General features: G+C 48.1%; 1 protein-coding gene across 4 annotated transcripts in view; it reads right to left on the bottom strand.

Annotated features, from left to right (window-relative positions):
- ARHGEF12 (Rho guanine nucleotide exchange factor 12) overlaps nucleotides 1–13,733 on the bottom strand; it is an 888,740-nt gene that overhangs the window by 406,978 nt on the left and 468,029 nt on the right. For all 4 annotated transcript variants that reach the window (XM_086956791.1, XM_086956792.1, XM_086956788.1 and 1 more), the window contains one exon: nucleotides 2,205–2,319. In XM_086956791.1, coding sequence (XP_086812917.1) covers nucleotides 2,205–2,319 — 115 coding nt within the window. The remainder of the gene's footprint in view (nucleotides 1–2,204; nucleotides 2,320–13,733) is intronic.

Genomic DNA, 13,733 nt, shown 5'->3' with positions numbered 1-13,733 from the left:
AACCCAATGGCAGAAAAAAACAATCTGGGGATGGAGAGGATGCCCATGCGCACTGTAGTCCAGGGGAGGAGCCACCTATCTCATGATACTTCGAAGACTCTTCCAGGACAATAATGTGCAATCATCCGGACCCAACACTAGGCGGCGATCTATGCACAGATATGAATTCAGCAGCCCACATGCATCGAACACTGTATTATGAAACATAGATGAAATGGTATTTTGCACATATAGAGCAACTACCCGTACCTCTTGAATTACTGTTTAAAGATAGTGCTACATACATATACTCTGTAGCCGGACCACAAGAAACAACAAAAAAGAAGGAAGTTCTTTTTAGTATGTCTCCTTCCGACTTTTTATTTAGGCTACCTTGTATTATCTGTAAGGCACTTTTATAATAACTGTAGTCTAAACTTCCCCAGAATAACGATTGGAATAAGACATCCAAAAGATTTGGAAAATGATTATAAGAGTCTTTACTATTATTGGATCTTAAATATACAATGACAATATGAAATGACTGGTGCTATGTGCTTGTTTTTAATAGATGTTAACTGTATAGAGATGTATTTGTATTGTATTGTAATATGTATGTTTTTTATATAATTGCTTACAGCCCTGAAGAAGTCACGGATGTGACGAAACGCGTTGGCAACAAGCAATTCTGTTATTTTAATTGAAACATTGAATAAAGAAAGTTTGAAAATCTTCAATCAACTTCTTTTGAGATTCTTATTTGTGGGAAGTTTTCTTCTGAACATCGACAACTCTTGTGAATTATAGAACTTTGATAATTCAGTACTTGTATACAAACCTTGGTGCGGGTCAATTTTTGTGGTATATGCATACAAAGGTGCACAAAGAAAGGAACCCGATGTCATCAGCGAACAGGAGTGGTCATTACATGTGAATCTGCTCCATGTCAGTATGGGGCCAACATGGACACACGCAGTGTCACCTAGCGGCGCGGGAGCCCTACTATGAAAACGTACTGAGCCATTCTGGATACTGTGTAATAGTCCAAATCTGAGAAATCTGCCCTTTGAAGTATCCACTAAAAACAACTCTTCAGTGAAACAGCAGCACCAAGAAGACTTTCTCCTTTGTACGAGATTAAGAAGGTTGTATCTCATGCTGCATTACACGTGATAGCTCCATCCTTCTTCACTGGAGATGAGAAGCTCAAAGTGCCTCTTCCTCCTCCTCTGCAGGAAATACAAGGTCCATTGTCTTCCCTACTCGAGAGTAAAGATGAGGCCTCTTTTCTACTTAAGATGAGAGGTCATATATACTGATTTGGGAGGCAGGTCTTCTTCAAAAGTTTTGAGAATGTCATCAGTTTTCTATTTCATAGACCAATGTCCCTTTACAATTCAGGCTGCTGGGAATAGATGAAAAAGTTACTCACCTGTAATCCTATTACTCTTCCAGGGGAATCCTCATTATAGTCCGCAGCACTGAATAGCCCTGCATGTGGGTGGGACTATTCAGTGCTTAAGACTACTGATGAGGATCCCCTGGAGGAGAACTACCTTACATTTCCCTAAGGGAGAGGGATTCCATTAATTTAATAATTTCTCTGCAGCTTAGATGAGTTCTTAATTTATCTATGAGAGAAATGCAACCCATGTTTAATTAAAGAGAGGAACGTACAAATTCCATATTAGAGAAGAGAGCAATTATTACTCAATGGAACAGATCATACCCGGATTCCTATATGAGATGGTGTACTTATTGCTTCACAAATAGACAAAGGTAAAACATTAGATTTGTCTTTGTGAGAGGTGAGTCCTTGGGTTATCAATGGGGGTCTTGGACTTGATTTCTCAATGGGAAAAGCAGACACTTGGTTTCTGAGTGACAGGAGGGTGAACCTTTGATACATCAATGAGAGGGAGAAATCATTGAATATTGGAAGGTGCAACCTGGATTCCTCAATGCAAGAAGCACATGCTTGATTTATTGATAGACAGCTATACATTTGATTTCTTAATTTAAGAGGACTGTAGATTTGACAACGAGAAGGACATGTACCAGTGATTTCTCTTTAAGAGAGGTGTACACTTGAATTATCAAAGGAAAAAGCATCCTATTTATCCATTTGTTGCAATGCAACAGATTACGGTCATAGTGTGATGCATATCTGATATTTGTGATGTAATTAACACTATATAAAAAAGATAAACATTATATTGAACTACCAGAATATTTTGCAATATTATCCAGGAGGAGTGGGTACTTGGTCAGCCTCTGCATTTCTGTTGGAATGATATCCTTCAGCTGGAGCCTCCGACACAAAGGATTGCTTTCAGCTTCCTTAAAATAAAGAGAATAACTGCATTAATCACTATTAAAAACGGAATTAGCGCCACTTGTAACATACAGAAAACGGTACTTACCCTGTAAGCATCTATTTTTAGTGCGGTTGATTCACATGCTCTGCATAATCCTGCCATCTAGCTCAGATGTTTGCAAGTGGCTTTTCTTCACTGTAAGTCAACCCTTAGAAGGCAATGTGCATGGGCACGGTCTCCTTGTTGTGATGTTTTTTCGCTCCGTAGATGAGTTTAAGAATGATGGCTAGATATCCTAGCATAAAGTTCGTAGAAGTAAGTTGATAAGAAGGGGTCTGCAAATAAAGTTACAAGTTTCCGAAGAGGAAGGTGGGCCAGTGTGAATCTACAGAGCACCATGCTATGAACAGATGCATTTGGGAAATAAGTATGTTCTGTAGCATGTAGTCAAAGGTGCTCTGCATAGACTGTAAAGCAGTTTTTGATAAAAGCAGTAGTAGCTAGAGTGTGGAAGTTGTAGGTGCCAGAAATTACGTCCCTGGGACAGACTGGCAAACCATAGCATGGTGGCGGTCTAAAATACTAACACAATAATGCTTAAAATGCTAACAAACAAGTTACTTACCTTCGGTAACGATATATATTTCACCTGTAAGAAACATTAGGAGTGATAGATTCCTTACCTAAGAATTACCCCCAGGGGTCAGACTGGAACCGGAAAGTTTTCGTCAGCAGTACCCCTGCACGTCGGAAGTTGGCATCGCACGGCTCCGCGTCCGTCGTTGGCGTCTTGGTTGCCGAGATGATGTCACTGCAGCTACTTAGACGCTGCCCTCGCGTGCTGACATCAGTACTGTACATGACTTTCCGCGCCAGAAAAGGTAGAGCCATGCAAGATACTGACCACTGGTGCCTTGAAACTAGGGCACTGAAAGGGATGACCTTAACCCTAGAAATCAGTTCGCAAATCGGGGAGGATGGGTGGGGTGGTAAGGAATCTATCACTACTCATGGTTCTTACAGATATATCGTTACCGAAGGTAAGTAACTTGTTCATGTTGAAGAAACACATAGTAATAGATTTCTTACCTTAGAATAGATATCCCAGCAATACCAACCCCGGTGGTGGGTCTGCGAACCAAGATCACACCAGGAAGTCACGGAGAACAGAACGGCCAAAGAAGCGGTCTCCCCTGACTTGGCTGTCCAGGCAATAGTGCTTAGTGAAAGTGTGCAGTGAGGCCCAACTAGCTGCCTGACAGACATCTTGTTAGGGGACACCATGTCCCAACACCGTAGTGGCAGCCGTCGCCCTGGTGGAATGGGCATGCAGCCCTAATGGAGCATCCTTTTTAGCCAGAGAATAACAGGCTTTAATACACATGACGGCCCATCGGGAGATAGTCCGCTTGTGTACAACCCGACCTTTCTTGGCGCCAACATAGCCAACAAAGAGCTGGTCATCCACCCAGAACTGTTGTGTGCAGTTCAAGTAAAACGAGAGCGCGTGTTTTGGGTCTAGACGGTGGAGCCTCTCTTCCTCTCTAGAAGGATGCGGAGGCGGAAAGAACGTGGGCAAAGTGATATTCTACCCGATGTGAAAGGCAGTGACAACCTTTGGCAGAAAGGATAGACGTGTCCTGAGCACAACCCAGATCGAAAAGGAGGCTTACAAGAAAGAGCCTGGAGCTCACTCACTCTCCTGACAGAGGTGATGGCAACCAGGAAAGCAGACTGCAAGGTCAGTAGATGAAGAGGACAGTTGTGCAGAGGCTCAAAGGGAGCGCACAATAGACATGTAAGAACCAAATTCAAGTCCCACTGTGGCATTACGAAAGGAATAGGAGGGAAAAGAAGAGTAATGCCTTCGAGAAGGAAAATGCTACTTACCAGTATGCATCTGTTCTTGGCATGTAAAACTGCAGAGTCGTACACAGTGCATTGATCGCCATCTGGTGTTGGGCTTGGATGCTTGCACCTTGTTGTTGTTTTGGAAGAGTCTTTTGTAGTCATGAGATAGGTGACGCCTCCCTTGGACGATAGCGCGCATGGACATCGACTCCATCCTCAGATTGTTTTTTCGCCATGATGGGAAATGAGTTAGTAAGAAGTAAAAAAGATGTCAATGTATCTAATTAAGATGATACTGGAACAGATACAGGTTCTGGGGAGGCGAGTGGGCGTGTAGGAATCTGCAGCTCTTCATGCCAAGAACAGAGGCATACTGGTTGTGAGAAAGTGGCTCTATATATACTGGACCAGTTTAAGGTACAGTGTGTATAGAGTCCACAAACCCCAGAGGTATAACAGAGGTTAAAGCCAGGTGTGACCTTACTCTCTAAAGTGGTAGCTTGGTCGAGCAGTAAGTCAGTACCAGAGGACAGTGTAAAGCATGTGTTGTACACACTGAGTCAGCAAAAGGTTTCACAAACTCAAGAACTGAAATCCAGGCCAATTGTTATTATATCCTCAGATATAGTGGTTTTATTTTTAGAACCCACAGGGATCAAAATATACTGTTCTCAATATGAGAGGTCTCAGATGAGTACTTTGCAGAAAGGCAATGAACTTGGTAAACACCATAGGTACTGGGGTTATAGTAGGCAACACAATTCTACACACAATTTAGCATTGAGTTCAATGGGTTTTTCTATATAAACACAGTTGATTACTTTGTAGATTACTTTGGTAGTTCAAGGACTGGGTCCAAAATTCAGTCCTGGGGTCTAAGCTGAAACCAATTTAGTAAAATAGTTTGTTATGGTGGTGATTTTTCAGGAATATAAAGCGGTTTTAAAAGTTCTCACTTAGAAACTTTTCAACAGAAATCTGGCAATGTTATCCAATGGGAGAAAATTCAGGTTGCAGGTAAAGTACGATCTCGTTACTTTTGTAATCCAGTACTGGGCTCCTAGGTCCAGCACTGGGGTCTCAGCTTAAAACAGGTAAATAATTATCTTTCAGTATTTGGTATGATTTTTAAAGAATATTTCACGTTTTCAAAAATAGACAGAAGAAATTTCACAGAAAAGCACACAATGGATTCCTATGAGAAAATGAAAGTTACTAATAAACCAGACTAGGATTACTTTTACGGTTCAGTACTGGGCGACAAGATGCAGTACTGGCTTCTCTCCTGATCAAAGGCGAGTACTTCGGAATTCGTTTGATTTTATGTGAATATTTTAAGTTTTCAAAAGTAGGCACTTGGAAAATTTTTCGAGTCAAACCAGTCAATGTTATCCAAGGGCAGGTGAACGCCTCCTCAGCCCCAGACATCACCATTGCCATCCCGGAAGGCTACAAGATCATCCGAAAAGACCGCAACAAGCAAACAGGAGGAGGCATCGCTATTATCCACAAGAATTCCATCCGAATCTCAACCAGCTCCGACGTCAACCTCGCTAACGCCGAGCACCTCCACTTCCAGATCCACACCGACCCCAAGACCACACTCAGAGGCACCCTCCTCTACAGACCACCAGGACCCCGAGCACAATTCAGTGAAGACATCACTGACTTTATCACCCCACACGCCCTCCCCTCCAAGGACTACATTCTACTGGGAGACCGCAATTATCATCTGGAAAAAAGTAACAACAGCAACACCACCGCCCTTCTGGAAAATCTTGCCAACCTCAGACTCAAACAACTTGTTATTACCCCAACTCACCTCGCAGGTCACACACTCGACCCTATCTTCACCTCCAGCAAAGATATCTCCTTCAGTCACACCACAGCTCTCCACTGGACGGACCACAGCTGCGTTCACTTTATCTACAAAAAGACCACAACCCACAACGATCCTCAACCTACTCTGCGAAGAAACTGGAACAAAATCACCAACGACCAGATCTCCTCATCCCTTCTTCAAAACCCCCCTGCCCATTCATCGAACGCCAACCAAGCAGCCATCAACCTCACTCAATGGCTAACCAACAGCGCCGACAACCTAGCACCCCTGAAAAAACGTCAAATCAAACAAGGCAACAAAAACGCCCCCTGGTTCAACGATGATCTTAAGAAATCCAAAAAACTCTGTCGCTCCCTCGAGAAGGCCTGGAAAAAAGTCCCAAACACCAACACCAGAGTCGCCTTCAAAAACGCCACCCGCATACACCACCAACTGATCCGGACAGCCAAGAAAACCGCATTCAAAGACCGACTTGACAACAACGCCCACAACAGCAAGGAATTATTCACCAACCCCATTGCCAACTCCAACGACATCACTCCCTCTCAAGACCTCTGCGACTCCCTAGCTTCGTTCCACGACAAAATCGCAGACATCCACAACAGCTTCGACAACCAACCCGGAGACCAACCCACCCAACCTTCTGCCACACCTTCACCCCCCTTGAACATCCTTAATGACTGGAACCCAATCTCCACGGATGTTACCATCCGCCTGATGAACTCCATCCACTCAGGATCCCCCTCAGACCCATGCCCTCACCACATCTTCAACAAAGCAGATTCCATCATCGCACCCCACCTCCGTGATGTCATCAACTGCTCCCTCACCTCCGCCACCTTCCCAGATAGCTGGAAACACGCCGAACTCAGCGCCCTTCTGAAAAAACCCACAGCTGACCCCACCGAACTCAAAAACTACCGCCCCATATCTCTCCTTCCATTCCCGGCCAAAGTCATCGAGAAAGCTGTCAACAACCAGCTCGCCGCCTTCCTCGAAAGCAACAAATCCCTAGACTCCTCACAGTCCGGCTTCCGAGCCAAACACAGCACTGAGACCGCACTCATCGCAGCAACAGACGACATTCGAACTCTACTGGACAATGGTGACACCGTCGCCCTCATCCTCCTCGACCTCTCCGCAGCCTTCGACACAGTTTGTCATAGCACACTGTTACAACGCCTCAGTAACATCGGAATTCAAGGAAAAGCACTGGAGTGGATCACCTCGTTCCTTGCCGGAAGAACTCAGAGAGTCCGCCTCCCACCATTCAAATCAGAAGCCACTGAAGTCATCTGCGGCGTGCCACAAGGATCTTCACTCAGCCCCACCCTTTTCAACGTATACATGAGCCCCCTCGCGGCCATCGCACGTCAACACGACCTCAACATCATCTCCTACGCTGATGACACTCAACTGATCCTCTCACTCACCAAAGACCCCAACACCGCCAAAACCAACCTACATAAAGGAATGAGAGAAGTAGCCGAATGGATGAAGCACAGCCGTCTGAAACTGAATTCCGACAAAACAGAAGTCCTTATCTTAGGTACCTCCCCCTCCGCCTGGGACGACTCGTGGTGGCCAGAATCCCTTGGAAAAGCACCCTTCCCAACAGACCACGCACGAAACCTGGGCATCGTTCTGGACTCCTCACTCTCGATGACCAGACAAATAAACGCAGTTTCATCATCTTGCTTCAACATTCTTCGCATGCGCAAAAAAACATTTCGCTGGATCCCCACTGAAACCAGAAAAACGGTCACCCACGCACTGGTTACAAGCCACCTGGACTACGGAAACACCCTATACGCCGGTACCATCGCAAAACTTCAGAAAAAACTCCAACGCATCCAGAACGCATCAGCCAGACTCATTCTAGACATTCCGCGTAAAGATCACATTTCTGGTCACCTGAAAAACCTCCACTGGCTCCCCATCAATAAGAGGATAACATTCCGCCTTCTAACCCAAGCACACAAAGCACTTTACGAACTTGGACCCGAATGCCTCAACACACGACTTTCCTTCTACACCCCCTCCCGCAAACTACGCTCCTCCCACCAAGCCCTTGCTGCTGTACCTCGCATCAACAAAACCACCATGGGAGGAAGATCCTTCTCCTACCTGGTGGCTAAAACCTGGAACTCACTTCCCACTCACCTTCGCCTCACTCAGAACCACCTAGCATTCAGAAAGCAACTTAAAACCTGGATATTCGACAAGTAACTCCCCACCCTTCTCCAAGCGCCTTGAGACCCTCTGGGTATGTAGCGCGCTATATAAATCACTGAATTGAATTGAAGTGAGTTACCGGTTGCCAGGGGAGTACTCGGCTGGGGAAGTTAGAGTTCTGGGCATAGACTCAGGGGGTCCCACAGGGTCAGGTAGGTACAGATGGTTCAACCTCAGAGGCAAAGGGGCGGCCGGGTGCAGAGGTAGTTAGTCCCAATGTTATCCAATGAGGGGCAGGGGGGCTCCGGTTGGTGGCTGCTGGCTAGCAGGCCAAGTGGCTGTGGGAGCTGGGCTCCAGGTCACTTGCCCAGGGCAAATGGGGAAGTAGGATAGGGCACAGGTTTTGCTACCAGGGGCACTCTGGCAGCTGGGTGCAGGGTGCCTTTGAGCCGTCGGGCGCTCAATGTTATTCGATGGGAAAGGTAAAAAGGGAACAAAGGCTGCCGTCTCGGGGACGTTGATTCTTCAGGTGCGACCACCGCTTCGAGAGGTAAGTTGGGATCCTGGAGAAGAGGTAGGTACCCCGAAGGGAGGCACAGGGGGTCGCAGGGCGCCGGGTGCAGGGGTCTCTTTGGGTGTCGGGAAATCTTAGCCCTCGACTGGTCGCGGTTGGAGGGGTCCCTGGTTCTGAGGCTGCAGGCGTCGTCTGGTTTGCAGAGGAGGGTCTTTGGGCACTGGACTTTGGGTCCCAGTCGCCTGAGGACGTCCTCGAGGTCTTGGATCACTCAGGTACGGGTCGGGCTTGGCAGGTACAGAGTGGGCAGGTCTTGAGCTTCTTGGCTGGCACCAGGGGTTGGTTGTTGAAGCAGAGCCTCTGTTTATGGGAGTCCCAGTCTTTAAGAGGGTTAAGGCAGGCAGGTCCTCCGGGTGTCCCAAGGTTGTTGTCTGCAGGAGTCGCCGGGATTAAGCAGGAGCAGGTTCCAGGATCGACAGGCCGGTAGGGCTGGGGCCAAGTAAGTGGGTGTCGTCCTGTTAGCAGCTGCACAGCGGGTCTTCTTCTTCTTGATCTTCTGTTCTTATCGGCATCTGAGGAAGGAAGGTTCAGGCTGCCTCTAAATACTAAATTTAGGGGCGTTACAGGTAGGGCAAGGGCAGGGACCAATAGGTCCCTGTCCTAGGGTGGGTACACCCCCTAGCCTGCTCCTCTCCTGTGGGTGGGGGGCAGGAGACTAGCTGTGATTAGGCAGGGCTCCCCATCTTCAAGATGGCCGGAGCCCGGGGTCGTGCATCACCTCGCCTCTCCCACCTGAGGGGTGGGTTTGGCACCGGCTGGCAAACCCCCTTCCTGAAGTAGGGTTTCCCGCCAGTCTTCCCGGCAGAGTTGGGGTTAGAACCGGTGGGGTCCAGTTGCTGAGTACAGCAAATGGTCTGGAGAAGCTCACAGAGGTGGCATGCCTTTGAAGCTTCCCCCTGCCCATCCTGGGGGAGGAGACCTAGCACCTCGCCTAGGTTGTGCATTGTTGCAGGCCCAGGAGAGCGGGAGGCTCTCCACCCAGGGGTCCAGCAACATGTCTGCTGTGTGGCAGCCTCTGCAGCCACTCAGCCCAGACGTGAAGTGTAGGTTAGGTTTTCAGGGGACCTCTCTAAGATGCCCTCTGGTGCATTTTACATTAAATCCCACACTGGCATCAGTGCAGGTTTAATGTGCTGAGTAGTGTGGTACCAAACTTGTCAGTCTTCAGTGTAGCCCTTATGGTGCTGTGGAGTTCATAATGACAACCTCCCAGCACCATATATTCTTGATGGCATCACTGCACTTACAGTGCCCAGGAATGGCCCTGGGTACTGTAGGGGCAGATGGCTCATGCATCTGTGCCCACACCTCTGGCATAGGGCACCCAGCTAGAGGGGTGACTGAAGTATGCCAGGGCAGTGGGTCCGTGGGCAGGGCACACAGGGATGTGCGCCATGTTGACTCTTTGTTTAGGTCTTCACTTAGACAATCAGCCTGCAAAGACAGTGTGTGGGTGTCAGGGTACAGGGCCCCTGAGGGTGGCACAATGAGTGCTGCAGCCCTCTGGGGTCTTCTCTGGTCACCATGTCCTGGGTACCTAGGGTACCATTTACTAGGGGCTGATATGTGGCCAGAGATGCCAATTGGGTTTTAGTTCCACCCAGTTTTAGGGAAGGAACACAGGCCCTGGGTACCTGGTTGGCAGTAGCCCAGGGCACACTCAGTCAAAGCACATCAGCAGTTCATAAAAAAGTGGGGGCATACCAATGCAAGAAAGATGGCACTTTCTCACCCCCCCCCCCCCCCCACCACCTCCCCAACGAAAGGTGACGAGACTAACCTTGCCCCAGGGAGTCTTCATTGTGTAAGTGAAAGAACCTGGAAAGTCCATCTGCATTGGCATGGGCAGTCCCTGGAATGGAATAGAATGGAATGGGATTTATAGAGCGCATGGCTGCCCAAGAGCGTCCCAGCGCTGACTGAAAATCCTTATGGTCAAGTCAGGCGGAAGCAGGGGATGGTCAAGGGAACAGCCACGTCTTCAAGGATTTGCGAAAGGACAGGAGGTTAGGTTGGGCACGAAGGTCCGGTGGGAGAGTATTCCACATCCTGGACGCCTGATAGGAGAACCGCCTGCCCCCAGAGCGTGTTCTCTTAATCCTAGGTATTTGAGTGAGGTGAACATTAGAGGATCGGAGGGTTCTGTTTGTGATATAGGGCATCACGAGATCTTTAAGAACGGGAGGGGCATTTCCGTGGAGGATTCTGTGAGTTAGGCACATGGCCTTAAACTGCACCCTCTGCTCCACCGGAAGCCAATGGAGTGCTCCGATTGCAGGTTTGGCGGAGCAACGATTTTTTGTGCCCGTGAGAATCCGGGCGGCCGCGTTTTGCACCACCTGTAACCTGGCAATGACTTTTTTTGGTGAACCGAGGTATAAGGCATTGCCGTAATCAAGTCTCGACAGGATAAGACCCTGTAGAAGTAGTTTTTTTTGACTGTAAAGGAAGCATAGGGAGGATCTTGCGGGTGGAGCGTAATAGACCAAAGCATGTACCCGCTGTTTTTCTGGCCTGGGTGTTGAGGGTTAGATTATGATCCAGCCAGATCCCCAAACTTTTAATATCAGTTTTGGGGATTGGGGGGGGGCCCATGCTAGGGGGCCATAGAGACTCCGGACGAAAATGGGACTGATTGCCCAATACCATTAGCTCAGTTTTGTCCCCGTTGAGCTTTAAGTGGGAGGCGTTCATCCAACTGACTATATCCCCCAGACAGGAATGCAGATCAATGGTGGGATTATCTGACTGGCTGAGGGAGACGACCAGCTGAGTGTCGTCCGCGTAGGTCAGAAGTTTGATGCCATACGGGACGACAATTTTTTCCAGTGGTGCCATGTACACGTTGAAGAGTGTAGGGCTCAATGAAGAGCCCTGCGGCACTCCGCAACGTATCGGGGTTTCCCTGGAGATGCAATCACCCTCCGCCACCTGGAAGGAGCGGTTGTGGAGGAAGGATATGAGCCAGTCAAGAGCGGACCCGTTAATGCCAAGGTTTTCCAGTCGCTGAGCCAGCATGCTATGGTTGACGGTGTCGAATGCTGCGCTGAGGTCCAGGAGAATCACTGCCACTGATCCTCCTGCATCAATGATCTTCCTAGCTTCTTCGACAACCGCCACCATGGCAGTTTCTGTGCCCTGGCCCGGACGGAAACCGGTCTGTGATGTTTTAAGCAGATCGTTGGACTCCAAATAATTAGAAAGCTGGGAGTTGATGTGTTTTTCAGCCAACTTGCTAATGCCAGGGAGGAGAGAGATCGGCCTGAAATTAGCTAGGTTGCCCGGGTCAAGGTTGGGTTTTTTAATAAGGGCTTTCACCACCGCCTTCTTCCAGCTTGTGGGGACCGTTCTGGTTTCAATGGAAGCGTTAATTAGGTTGACCATTAGTGCTAAGATAATGGGGGCAACCTGTTTCAGGTGTCTAACTGGTGCTGGGTCGTGCGGAGATCCGCTTTTGAGGGATTGGAGAATGGGTCCAAGGGTTTCCTCACTGATTGGGGGAAATTTGCTTAAATCTATATCCCTGTTCTGGCGCTGTAAAGAAAGAGAGAGAGAGGGATCCACAGGGAGAAGAGGGGGAAGGTGTTGAAGAATGTTTTGTATTTTTAAATCAAAAAATGTGGCTAACTCGTTACAGTGTTCGTTCGAGGGGTTGTGTGTAGCTGGGGGTACTGGCGTCTTTAGAAGTTTTTTCGCGATTAGAAACGTTTCTCTGGACGAACAGGCTGCCTCGCTGATTTTTTCCTTGAAAAAGGAAGTTTGCGCGTTTTTTAGAGCCTTTTTGTAATTGAGGATCGTCAGCCTATAATTAATTTTACTGTTAGGATCGAAGTCTTTCCTCCATACTGTTTCCGTTCTCTTACAGATTTTCTTTAGGAGGCGTATCTCCTGGGTAAACCATGGAGATGTGGCTTTTTTCCTCGGTTTCCGATGGGGTTTTTTGGGGAGAACTGTATCTAGAGACTTAGTAACCCAGGATGAGAACTCAATGTCTGCTAAATAAGGATTCGAGCTGAGATGTGGGCTGGTGTCCTCAAGAGCTTGATTCCACTTATCATAATCTAGTTTCGCCCAGGGGCGGGATGGTCTACCAGGTGCTTGGATATGAGGCGGAGTGGACTGAATACGCCAGCTAAAGGGGATGAGCAGGTGGTCAGACCATGGCACAGGGATAGGCGATCCGACCACAAGGTCAGGAAAGTTGCAAAAGATGGGATCGAGCAGGTGACCACGATTGTGTGTGGGGAGGGAATTCTGTAGGTGCAGTTGATGAACTGCCAGATCTTGGATCCGTTCTGTAGCTAGTTTGTCATTGCTATCTTCCATATGGACATTGAGGTCCCCTAAAATTAGGAAGTTAGGCCGTATGCTGGTCGTGGCCAAGGAGCATTCCAGGAGAGATTCATGGAATTGCCCCATGGTTCCAGGAGGGCGGTAGATAAGGAATCCAGAAAGGGAGCTGCAAGGGGAGATTTGGATAGTGAAATATACGTTTTCACAGTCCGACAGAGGGCTGTCAAGGAATCTACACGGGAGTGATTCCTTAAAAATGACGGCAATTCCTCCTCCTCTGCCCTTGGGACGGTTTAGGTGTTGAATACAGAATCCGTGGGGAAGGGCTTGAACTATATCGGCGTCTGAATCAGGCGCAAGCCATGTTTCTGTGAGAAACAGAATTTCTAAGTGGAGTTCCTCAATAAGCAAGTGTATTTCGAGGGCATGTTTGGGCAGTGACCTGCAATTGATCAGAGCCATGTTGATGGTCGTCTGGGTAGGATGGTTGTTAGTAGAAGGGGTGTATTTAAAGGAGCAATGGGTGAGACAGGAATCTCCTTTCAGTACCTGGGAGCATGGCGATGGAACAGGCCTGTTAAGGTAGAGTAAGGCATCCCTTGCGTATGGTGTCATCTTCTCAGTCCCCGTGCCTGGCTCCTGGCTAGTACTGGCGCGGACGGGCGCAGACGGTTGGTGTTCCACTTCAAAGTCCATACCC

This window comes from Lissotriton vulgaris, chromosome 2_1 (assembly GCF_964263255.1).
Source record: "Lissotriton vulgaris chromosome 2_1, aLisVul1.2, whole genome shotgun sequence".
In the NCBI taxonomy this organism is placed as follows: domain Eukaryota; kingdom Metazoa; phylum Chordata; class Amphibia; order Caudata; family Salamandridae; genus Lissotriton; species Lissotriton vulgaris.
This window is presented reverse-complemented; position numbering and strand designations above follow the sequence as displayed.